Source organism: Pygocentrus nattereri, chromosome 5 (genome assembly GCF_015220715.1).
Source record: "Pygocentrus nattereri isolate fPygNat1 chromosome 5, fPygNat1.pri, whole genome shotgun sequence".
Classification (NCBI taxonomy): domain Eukaryota; kingdom Metazoa; phylum Chordata; class Actinopteri; order Characiformes; family Serrasalmidae; genus Pygocentrus; species Pygocentrus nattereri.
This window is the reverse complement of record NC_051215.1, coordinates 39,881,268-39,893,419: the sequence shown is the minus strand read 5'-3', so window position 1 is coordinate 39,893,419 and position 12,152 is coordinate 39,881,268. Positions and strand designations below refer to the sequence as shown.

The following is a 12,152-nucleotide window of genomic DNA, read 5'->3' as shown; positions in this document are numbered from 1 at the left end:
TGTACATCTAGTCCTCTAGAGGCCAGGTCTGTGGCCACTAGAATACGTACACGCCCTGCATAGAGGCAGTGCAAACATACTAAACAATATATTCTGCTCAATATCATCTCAACAATGCCACAAGGGGTAAAAACAGGAGGATAATCTACAAATAAGTTCATGCAAAATATACTGCTAACATACTGCCAGTGCAATATGCCTGGTAACATTTTACAAACAAACTGCTGAATCAATAAACAACATGGGTAAAGGATGGGGTTCATTTTGACTAAAATAATTTACTTCTGGAAGGTGTTGACTGGCATATACATTCTTTACATGGTTTGTGCAGGAAGGCAAAAATTTAAATTATACAAAGCTCCAAGGTTACTTGCTGAGGTAGCTAGCATGCTAATGAGACTAAGCAAGCTAACTTTCTACATTCTGTGGAGGACTGATGCATTCTGAAAAGTATGAAAGCACAAGTCCCTATTTCAATCTCATTCTAAGCATATGTGCAACAGCAAACAGCTTATCAGTTTACTGCCCCAGATACGTTTAATATTTCTTCATTTTTATAACACAGACACACCCACCAGCTGTGAGCAGAGCTTGGTGGAGCACATTGCATGGTGGAATACAGCAAGAAAAAGTACAAGTAGGAACGTAACATCAGTATTGCAGTATCAATGTCATGATTACAATTAGCAAATGACAGATTTTGTAGCCTAAATATCAACTAATTCTCAGTATTGCATCCATTGTTTTTTATTGCATCCTTTTCATCACAGTTTTACTCCACTCACCCTCTGTAACCTAAATCTGTCCCATGCCATATACTGACTTGATCGTACCATCTTTAAAGTCCTGTAAGGCCTCTTCACGGTCACTCTGCTCTCTGTCCCCATGCAAAGACTGAACTGCTATCCCCCGCAGACAAAGATCACTGGACAGGTCATCTGCCCTAAGCACCACATAAACAGAAGTAGGACAATCAGAATATACATAACTGGAGAGGGAGGGACAAAAAAAGTCACTTAAAATGTATTTCTTCATATGATGTTATTTAGGCTCCTTGTCATAGTTAATACATTCTATGTAAAGTAGCGCTAATGTAGATGTACTGACAAGTGACACTTTCTGAATTACTTAGTCTTTATTAGGATCCATTGCTTACTCTTGCAATGTTGAAGGCTAGAACAAATATACAAACTGAACTGTTTAAAATGCAAATGACTTGTGGCCATATAACTGACAACGGTTGATAAAGGCTGACTATGTTTGAAACATGGCATTGTGTATTTTAATATTTATTTCTAGTACAAGTAAGAGAAAAAAAATCAGGCATGTATGGCATGAAAGCCATCCCTGTTTACCTGGAATGTTGTCAGACTATGCGCTACAATGCAGCTAGTGAACATAAAATGTAGGCTTGCCAGTTTCTGAAGCCCCACCCAGGAATTACCAAAAGTTTCCTTTTCCAATGAAATCAAGCCATTTCTCATAAATGCTTCTGGTACACGGTTCTTGCTTCATGCTTAACGCATAGCAGTGTGCTTGGGCAAACGGATGCAGAGCAGGGGGAGGGAACTTATTTCAAATCATAACAGTAGTGTCACACTTTGCAATTATTGGTTAAAAAAGGCGGGTAGTTGACTTCACATGATGTAATAAGAACTGAGTCTGCTCTACTACAATACAAACCTCTACAATAATACAAATAATACTAAAACAAATTTCTCTTTCAACTGGAGGCAATGAATTTCAGTCAGTAGAATTACCAAACAAAGGTTTGGCTGGGTAAACAGTTAAATTTAGCTAGACACTCACACAATCTTCTTTCCAACGAATATCAACACCTTGTCCTGAGGTTCCATTTTGTGGATGAAGTCAAAGACATAAGCTTTTTTTTCCTCTTCCTGCACAAATAGAACCATTTGCTGCACTGTGTCCACAGCCTAAACATAGAACAAGGGAAAGTGAGAGAGTACAAGTGAGATAATTAGGGGGAATTCATTGGGGATCTTCTAAATTTATCTAGTAAATGTTTTGAAATCACAATTATCTATACATGATCTGATGTGTCTTCATGTATTCATTACCACTAGGTCGACTAGTAGCTTCAAAAGATTGAGTTAGTAAGCGTATGTTCAGCACCACAATACATGTTTAAATTATAATCAAACAGATTCTCAGAATACTACTATATTTTTTCTTTCAAACAAATACACTAGATAATTAACAAAATAACATTAAAAACGTACATGAAAATTCTTTAATTAGACTTAGGAAAAAACAAGGCAGCATATTGCAGTACCAGCTTCTTGTTCTTACTTTTTCTGCTAAATAAGATCATAATCATTAAATGTTAGAGTTGCGTTCAGACTTGGCACGTTTGGTTTGATTTAAATGAACCCTGGCTTATTGCTCTGTTAGTGCTATTCAAGGCTGTTTTACCAGAAACAAAACCACAAAATCTGTGTGGAGTCTCCTGGCTTATTGCTCTAAAATCATGAGGCAGATAGAACAAGACAAACAAAACCTATGAGCCCAGACAGAACAGAGAATGACATGATTCAAAAAGTTCAGCAGGCATTATCCCAGTTATTGCATGTCATAAAATCTGCCCAAACTTTTACTCCTATGACTGTTGTTTAAATCTTGTGTATGCAACAATGCATCATTTTCTGCTTCAGTCCAGACTAATGGAACTGATCTCCAAGTAGAAATGCATTCTTAGAGATCAGTAGGTGTATTAATTCAAGGATCCAAAGTCATGACATATTGTACCTAAATGTACCATTATAATTATACAGTAAGTATGAAGTATCAGAATAACACAGGCAGACAGTGAAGGAATAAGAAAAAGGTGTGCCAAACTCCAGATTAACTCATAGAGCAAGTGCCAACTTACTGCCAAATCTAAGGTGCCCACATACACCATCATGGGATCTTTCAGGTAGGACCTGGCCAAACGTCTCACACCTGCTGGCCAAGTGGCACTAGATTTACAAACAGGAGAGTTACAGAAAAAGTGAAGGAATAGTGTTAAATGCAGCTACAATTTTAGAAATTATATGTAGGATTTTAAACATATAAAATTGATTCTAATGTGATTTATGTTCTTAATAGGAATAATTAGGAAAATCGACAGAGGTGTGTAGATTAAGTATATAAAATGGTTCCATATAACATTTTTCAATAAATAAACAAACTACACACCTTCATTTTTCTCAGGACACCTTTATAGATCCACTATGCTAACACTAGAAAAAGCTCAGTGAGTCTCTAACCTGGTCATTATTGTTTGTCTGTCAGGCCGAATATCCAGAATGATTTTCATGATTTGAGGCTCAAAGCCCATATCCAACATCCGGTCTGCCTCATCCAATACCTGTCATGAACAAATGAATGAATGAACGAACAAAACAGTGAATGGTGGAGAGGAAAAAAAGCAACCATTACACAAAGGCTTTTGCAATCAAAAGCTGTTTTCAAAGTGGTTTGAATAACTGGTTTCATTCGAGCATCACATATTATGCCAATCACTCTACCTGTACATACCAGATAGGTAATGGAGCGCAGGTTGATGAACTCGTTCATCTGCAAATCGTTTAGTCGCCCTGGTGTGGCAATCACTATGTCAACACCACTCGTCACCAACTTTATCTGTGCCCGTCTGTCACCTCCTCCATAAACACAGATACTGTAGAGGCCAAGAGAAATGGTAAGCATGCGGGTACCTGTTCATCCAAAAAGACAAACGCACATACCTTTTGAAACCTTTGTAGCTGTACTTGTTGCACTCTGCTTCAATCTGTAGGGCCAGCTCTCTAGTGGGAGTCAAGACCAGCATTCCAGGACCGCCACGCTTGTCCCTGGGTCTAGACAAAAGATATAAATTAAAGGGGCTTAGAACTTGAAGAGCATTCACCAGCATGCACAAGTCAATGGCATCTGGGATCAAACAGAAACTGAAGGAGCACACCAGGAGAACATGCTGTTCTTTTAACTTCACTCAAATTAAATTATATAAAAAAACTAACCACAATAAGAGCTACTAAACCTTACAAGAATATTTTATTTTCAAACTAAAGACAAAACAGTGCCCTTACATAGGCTGCTGGTCCATGTGGATGAAGCCAGGCAGTAAATAGGACAAGGTCTTCCCAGTGCCAGTCTGAGCAATTCCAATCAGATCTAGGCCTCTCAGAACTACAGGCCATGCCTGGGACTGCAGCAGGAGACAAAACACAGACTGTTATGTGTTATGTCCTTGGGTTTTTCACTCCTTTGGCTCTCTATTTAAGTATAGGTAAAATTTTTATAAGTAAAAATAGTGGCAGGTCTCCAAAATGCACAGGACACAAAGACTGTTTTAGAAGAAGTTTTACACAAAATAAATGCATTTTAATATATTAGCAAATATTGATGCGAGTAGCTGAGGGCGTGATAAAACCTGTCCTACAATCAATAAGATGGCTAGGATTCTCTTGTAAATGTTCTTTTACATGGTAGCTGATTGAGAAGCGCACCAGGGGCTACATTACAGAAACGTCTTACCTTTAGTTTTAAGTTGAAATCTGATATGTTCAAGATCTGATTTATAGCTGTAAAATTTGTATTACAGAAATAAATAGTAATTTAAGAATTTAAGATTATGTCAGGTTAGGAAATCCTAATCTGCCTCAGGTCAATAAATCAACTGTCATGTCTGTTACCTATAATGTTACGAATATTGTGACTGCTGTACAACAGGATCTCGCTGCTCCCAAGTTTCAGTTTCTATTTACAAACTCTTCAGCCAGCTGTGCAGTTATTCTTCCTAATAAACAGCCAAACATTCAACTCCTGATTAGTCACCTTCTTCGCTGTAATATTTTTTGGCTACTTATAACATTAACATATACACCAGGTAAAGAGAGAGAACAGAATAAAACCTGTCTAGGACTCTTTGTATAGCAGGGTTAAAAAAAATTATATTTATAAATAAATGTAACGGCAAACGCTGGTTACTGCTACCATCACTATTTTCTAAAAATGGGAACATTCTATTTTTGAAAAAAGGGATAACAGTAGAAATCAAAGGTTTAAACACAAGTTAGAATGCTGCTGTGGTTATCCTTATGTTAGAATTGTATTTAGGACATTTTGGCAAGTTAGGATGGTTCTTTAATACCATTTTCTTACCCTGGAGTTAGGATAAGATTATGGTTCTAGCTGTTATCCTAAATTAAATCCTAACTGAAGTCGTCATTGTCACTAAAGAGAAACTTTCCCTAAAAGTTTTTCTCCCCCCACAGCAAACCGCAGAACCCACTGGAATTCCCCTCTTCAATTTATTTTGCTGTTGTCTTTTGAAATGTCAGATTCAAACCTAAGCACCACCTAAACATAATGATGAAATGACACAGGACCGTCAAAGAGAGGAAGTCCTAAAAATCTTAAACTACTGCATGTGAGTACTTAGATTTTTCCTTTAATCTTTAATCTCTAGCTAATTTAAATAAAAAAATACAACTTTGATGGCTTTTTTGCTAATTTAATTTATTTCAGTGTTGTTTTGTGTGTTTAATTTCACAGTACCTGAATGGGAGTTGGCTTTTGAAATCCCACTCTGTGTATGTTCTCCATTATTCCAGGATAGGGTGCAAAAGCCTCTTCGAAAGTGTATACAGGATTAGGGATGATTCTTTTCTCTCCTTCTTTCAGATCATCCACAAAGATATTGTTATTCTCTTTTCTGTTTGGGAGAAATAAAAAAAAGTGTTTTAATGCAGTAAATACACATCGGTGACATTCAAACCACAGTGTTTACCCTCTGTAACCAACAAAATTTATATTTGAATAAAGAAATTGATTGTGGATAAAACAAATGTACATGCAAATGCAAAGAACAAACAGATGCAAAGAGCAAACATCTTTCTCTCCCCATTCCTTATGGCTCTAAAGTGGCTCCCTGTTGTTCTGGTATCAGAAATGCCAGTGATATCTGCTGCTTGAATAAAAAACATAAAAAATAATAAAATAAATAAATAAATAACATTTTAAAAGCCTATACGTTGTTTATTGTGATAATTCTAGCAAGCAATGCCACAGACTGTATATCACTTGAGCTGCCATTAGAAAAGGATAATCCATATTAATAAACAAACATCATAATAAACATCAACAGTCCACTTTCATTTCTATTTTCCTGCTCAATATGATAAGATTTTGCACACAAATATCTCTGTGCTTACATATGGTTAAACAGAGCCCTCTGCTGGATGGTCTGCAACATCACAACATACACACATTAAAGAAATAAATGTAGTTGAACACTTTACCCGCTCTTACTAGAGCTGGGCATTATGATGGAAATAATTTGCACCATGCTATTTAAAAAGTATGTCAATGTCAGTATTTAAAAATGATGATAGTATTTCAAAATTATGATGTATCCATTTTTATTCCATGTCTGAACAGCCAAACAAACATTTCACTCATTTATGTTTCAGAGGGCTCACTGACTGGTGGTGTAGGCAGAAAGAGTGCAAAAATAAAGAAAAAACCTCAGAAAAAACTCAAGGCTACCACAGTGTCACGTTTCCAAACACTACTGTACAACGCATTCAGTAAGCGCGATGATATTGCGTTAGGTTAACAGAAACATTAGGTTAACAGAAATGCTAGGTTTCTGTTCATTTTTACATTATCCTCATATGAAATAAAAAAATAAAGCTTTCCCCATTCCCCATCCCCATCTTGCTTACTTGTTGTTTCCAAGTTGAAAGATAGGCAAAGAGTAGACTGTAACATTATTTGAGGTAACAGACCATTAACATTTCTATGTTTGTCTAAAAGCCTGACTACCCTTTCTCTGTGTAAACTTTAAGCCACACTTTGGCTTTCTGTGGTCTCCAATGTGGCAGAATGATGAGTGACATGCCAAGAAACTGAACGCATGTCAATGCAGAATGTCAGCTCAGTGCGTGCAGCTTCATCCTCTAAATGGGTGAATTTTCAGCAATGATTAGCAGGAGCCAAGCCTGTGGTCTGTGAAAGGTCCATACACCAATCACCACAGAACAGGTTCAAAGTCTTTAAACGAGACTGCTCTACATATTTTCTCTACTGCAGTGATTCCCAACCCTGGTCCTGGAGCCCCACTACCTTGCGCATTTCCATGCTTTCTTTGCTCCAAACACACCTCATTCAACTAATTAGCTCATTGCTGAAAATTAGCTCCAATACTGCCAATCCCTTACTGAGCTGAAGTGGGTGTGTTGGAGCATGAAAACACTAAAACTGCAGCACACTGTACTCCAGGACAAACATTGGGAAACTGTATACAGGGTTTAAGGGAGACCTCTGCTGGAAGGTCAGAAACAACACAGATCATACACACTTGCCTCCATGCTCTGACTTCCTCTGCACTGCGCCTGGCCACTGCCTCAGCTTCAATGTAGAAATTCTTCTTCACAGGTGGGAGATCTGAACAAACCAAGAGTATTCTATTATTAAGCACTCTATTACACAGTATATACATCAGCAAAAAAACTCACTGTAGCAATGTCCTGCACACCTACATTCTTTTTAAACCACAAATTCAGTCTATAAAAAAATTCAATAAAACACAGACTGGATGTAAAGTTACAATATTTATGCTTTCAGGACTTGGAGACCTCTCTGGTGTAAAATGCATGCAATAGATGGAAAATTATTTTGTAATCAGTCGTGCTTCAGACTCCTTCTAAAGGCAGATGAATCTGACGATTGCATGTTGAGAGTATTCAAAAAGCAAAACAGACATCATCAAATGATGCAAGTGAATCATGTACTAGTAACGCAACTTCTTACCAGGCTGATTTTGCATTTGAGACCCAAACATTGAGCCAGAGCTTTTTTTTGAGCCTGTGTGTGTGACTTTAATGTACAGACATAAGATATGGTTTGAGAAACACAAAATCTGACTTCACCTCTGACTTTCAAATAACTATTTGACCCACAACACACACACTATATTTTAGCTTGTTCTTTTTTTCCTGACTCAGTAAAGCTACTTCTTTCAATTTTAACAAAAACATCTTATATATTGTACCTTACAAACTAAAGTAATACATATAAATAGGACGTCATTTAGTAAAATTTCATAAATTCATATGATAGCACTGCCAAGGTTATTACATCAGCTCTCCCTTAGGAGGCACTGCTGGAGCATGTGCATGAGATGTGTATAGAAAATGGCACAAAGCTAAAAGATTCTGCTATGCCACATTGCTATTCTGCATATTGGATATATTCTTCAATGTTTTATAATCAATGACGGAATTCTTTAAACTGTTACTTTTACCTTCTTAAGAAAAACAGGTGTTTCACACAAGATTCTGCAGGGTCCTATTAAACTCACCTTGCCATTTTATAGTCTCATATTTCTGCCTGTTCTCTCTTATGGCAGTCCAGTCTATGGGTGCTGGGGCGGGGGCAGTTGAAGCCTGAAGGGCAGACGCTGGCCAGCATGACTCACTCTTTACTCCTGAACCCTCACTGCCTGCTGAGACATAAACAAACCTCAAGAGTGTCCTTAACAAACGGTAGGGGTCCACTTTGTCCTGTATTACTGCTGCAGCCACAGCAAACAGTGTTGTTGATACTGCTCATCCCAAAAACGTCACCTCCCACACATTTCAACAATGGGGAGCCCATATCTCAGTGAGTCATTTAGAGACAGGGTTTATTCTTGGACAGAAGTTTGTTAGATAAGTATACTAATAAGTACTTCTTTCTACAAAAGAAATGTAATTTATTACTGACTATAAACCTCAGTATGGAATTACAAGCTAAAAAAAAGATAAGACAAAAATAGCCTGGGATATTATATATATATATATATATATATATATATATATATATATATATATATATATATATATATATATATATATATATATACATACACATACATATATATACACACATATATATATATATATATATATATATATATATATATATATATATATATATATATATATATACTGCTCAAATAAATTAAGGGAACACTCAAATAACACATCCTACATCTGAATGAATGAAATATTCTCATTGAATACTTTGTTCTGTACAAAGTTGAATCACACAAAAATCATCAATGGAAATCAAATTTATTAACCAATGGAGGCCTGGATTTGGAGTGACACACAAAATTAAAGTGGAAAAACACACTACAGGCTGATCCAACTTTGATGTGATGTCCTTTGTCAGAGCACAAAGAAGAAAGATTATTCAGGAAGAAAACGGGTAAATGGCTTGATTTCATCATGTTTACAAAGACAAATCTGTCTGATTTCCGTCTTGCTGAAGCACCCCTAGATCACCAAACTGTTACGAGACACAGTCTTTTGCAGGCCTCTCCAGGTCTTTGTCGAAGCTGGGCAAAACTGAAAATGTAACTCAACAGAAAAGATGACCTTACTCAAGTCATCTACGGTCTAATCCTTATGATCTTTTGCAAAGTTCAACCTGGTTCTTCTCAGCTTCCCCTTGATGAAGGGCCCCAGCCACCATTTGCTATTCTTTGCGTAGGACATAACATAACAACAACATAAAACAAGGTGGCATCAAGGTCTTTCAAATGGTTTGGATCTACATGGTCAATAATACTCATTTTCTTACCATTGTGGAGCCAAGCCCCATTGGCTGCACTCTCTGATATCAGCTCCTCAATCATTTTCTTGGCTTTCTGCTGAACATCACTGCTTCCAAAGATCAGCACCTTTCCCTCATAATCCCCACGGTTAATCTATCCAAACCATAATCAGATATCAGGCATGGATCATAACAGAAAAACACAGGAATAGTACAAGGGTTTATATTAAGTAGATCTCTTTTTCATATATGTACAAAAGCTTCAGTCGCATTGAAAGACTGGAGTGGACATCAAATTGTTGGATAAGTTAAATTACTGAAGTTTTTAAGAGTTCAACCCCTCCTCTAAAACCACCCATAGGCTTTAACAGGTCATGTTATTACATCTGGATTTTGGATTCAAGATAATCTTGAACAACCACACGTAATATCATTAGATTATCATATGAATCATGAATGGGTATTTTATGAATTTGGCAAAAAATGAAATGGATATTTATTTGTAAGCCCCTATTTAATCTGTTACCAGTGTTCACTAGGCCGGTAAGGGAGTAAAGATACACAACAAAGATTCACAACACTACCCATGAGAGTGAGTGTGATGGAATACAGTCCCAGACAAGATATGACTGTGGCCTGTGCTTTCACAGGAATTACAATAAAATGGAAATAACAGCATGACTGAGAAAACAGCATTTCTGTATTAGTTTCTAAAAAAATTCTAATTGTAATTTTGTTGTTCTTCGCACCACGGAAGCCTGTGAGATTTTTTTCTAAGGTTTTTTGGGTAACATCTTTATTCAGATGTGTGCATCAGCCCTGCCCCAAAGATGCATCTTAGTTTAAAAAATGGACACAATATCTACATAATACATTCTACATAATACCTAAAACACTGACAGCAGCCGTCTTGAAAGCTGAATAGTGCATGTTATTTTGTCCATTTTATAGATAACAGTATAAGAAGTGTTAGAAACCACATAAGATTTATTAAGATTACTTAACAACTCAAGGTAGCTACACTGGCCTCTCAGCTCCAGAAAGAAACCTACAAAAACAAGCTCCTGTCACTAAATACGTCATGACTGATTGACTGCAATTAGGATAAGGAGAAAATGGTTTTTAAAGTGGTTTTCCCCAATCTATATATCTAGGCGGGAAATAACCTCAGATGTAAGCAAGCTCATCTCCTAAAGCTGTGTACTGCCAACCTTACTTCATTCCCATAATGAGTTAACCCTACTTGACTGAAAACTAACCCACTAAACAAGACAAACTGAGTTTTCATTGAAGGCCAAGACACTTCGGTAAAATCGCTAAATTTGAACAAATGATAACCCAACCAGCTCGCCAGCTTCTTGCTTTTTACAGACGTTAACGTTATACCTTAAATTAGCTAACGTTAGCTCACTTCTTAGCGGATGAACTTGCCTTTATTCTTGCTCCACTAGACTCCTCCAGTTCACGTATTCTCACACCGCCTCGACCTGTTCCCATGTAGCAGAAGACATAACTGTGGTTTAACTCACGGATGGTAACGTTAAACCGACAGGTGGTAAATAATCCAAGCTAAATTAATCTTAAGCTAGCTAACGTGCTAAGAAAAACTAGCTATTACCTATTACCCTCCCGATCATAGCGTTTTCTACGGAAAGAGACACGGGTCGGGTTGAAGCTGCTCTATCATCACGCCTTCCTCTTCCACTGTCAAAGTCACTACCAACTAGCTGTTCTGTCGTGTTAGAGTCTCCATCCTGGTTTCTGAAGTTTCTCCATAGTGAATCTTTTGGTTGCTGTTTCCCGCCGCGCTTTCCACCGAAGCTATCACTCCCCTTACTATCGTTCCCAAACGAGGGAAACCTCCACTCAGCACGCTGGGCTGGAATAACAGGTGAAGGCTTCGAAATGGCTGTTCCATCCTCATCGTACTCGTCTTCCCAGTCCGACATTATAAATGGGAGAAGTGTACTGGAGTTTTTGTGACACTAACGTCAAACCCAAGAGTTCTTACTGCGGTGCCTTTAGATAACGAGCGCGTCCGTCAACATCCGCTGACGTAACGGTCACCTTGGTAAGAGCGACTGACTGCTGGTTTTACAGAAGAGCTGCACTTTTCTCAGATGTCTGGAGTTTTTCCAACATATTTGAATTCGTCCATTGTCTGGTTATTATTATAATTATTTTTTTATTTGAATTGCATTTTATTTGAGATTTTTTTGCTGCCACTTTCCCTTTTAGTGTAGTAGTGATGCATGTTGTAGTGACATGTGACATCTTACAATTGTTACGAATGATTGCACCATAAAATAAAACTATTTTACAGATTCTTCTTTGGATATGACTGTGAAGTCATGTATTTAAACACACAGAGTAATTACACAGACACAACACAACACAGTTCATGAGTTCAAGTCTTTTGTTTATTTAAGTATGATAAAATTTCATTTTGCATTTTCAATCCCAGAGCATCAACTCTGTTATGTGCACATAGTTAAAATAAATTAATCTGCATGACAGAACTCTAACATTATCAAGCATGTATA

At 37.2% G+C, this 12,152-nt stretch overlaps 1 protein-coding gene across 2 annotated transcripts in view; it reads right to left on the bottom strand.

The window, feature by feature from the left end:
* The window catches only part of ddx43 (DEAD (Asp-Glu-Ala-Asp) box polypeptide 43), a 16,243-nt gene extending 4,579 nt beyond the window's left edge, over nucleotides 1-11,664 (bottom strand). The window contains exons 1-14 of one of the 2 annotated variants that reach the window (XM_017722116.2): nucleotides 11,228-11,664; nucleotides 11,041-11,096; nucleotides 9,637-9,763; nucleotides 8,372-8,512; nucleotides 7,374-7,455; nucleotides 5,566-5,722; nucleotides 4,095-4,213; nucleotides 3,753-3,863; nucleotides 3,544-3,685; nucleotides 3,273-3,373; nucleotides 2,894-2,981; nucleotides 1,810-1,937; nucleotides 834-943; nucleotides 1-55 (exon numbers count right to left, since the gene is read on the bottom strand). The exon at nucleotides 1-55 is cut by the window's left edge and continues 84 nt beyond it. In XM_017722116.2, coding sequence (XP_017577605.1) covers nucleotides 1-55; nucleotides 834-943; nucleotides 1,810-1,937; nucleotides 2,894-2,981; nucleotides 3,273-3,373; nucleotides 3,544-3,685; nucleotides 3,753-3,863; nucleotides 4,095-4,213; nucleotides 5,566-5,722; nucleotides 7,374-7,455; nucleotides 8,372-8,512; nucleotides 9,637-9,763; nucleotides 11,041-11,096; nucleotides 11,228-11,558 — 1,748 coding nt within the window. In that variant the 5' untranslated portion in view covers nucleotides 11,559-11,664. Of the gene's footprint in view, nucleotides 56-763; nucleotides 944-1,809; nucleotides 1,938-2,893; nucleotides 2,982-3,272; nucleotides 3,374-3,543; nucleotides 3,686-3,752; nucleotides 3,864-4,094; nucleotides 4,214-5,565; nucleotides 5,723-7,373; nucleotides 7,456-8,371; nucleotides 8,516-9,636; nucleotides 9,764-11,040; nucleotides 11,097-11,227 lie in introns of those variants that run through there. The other variant, XM_017722124.1, reaches the window with a different exon arrangement.
* Between the last annotated feature and the right edge of the window lie 488 nt (nucleotides 11,665-12,152).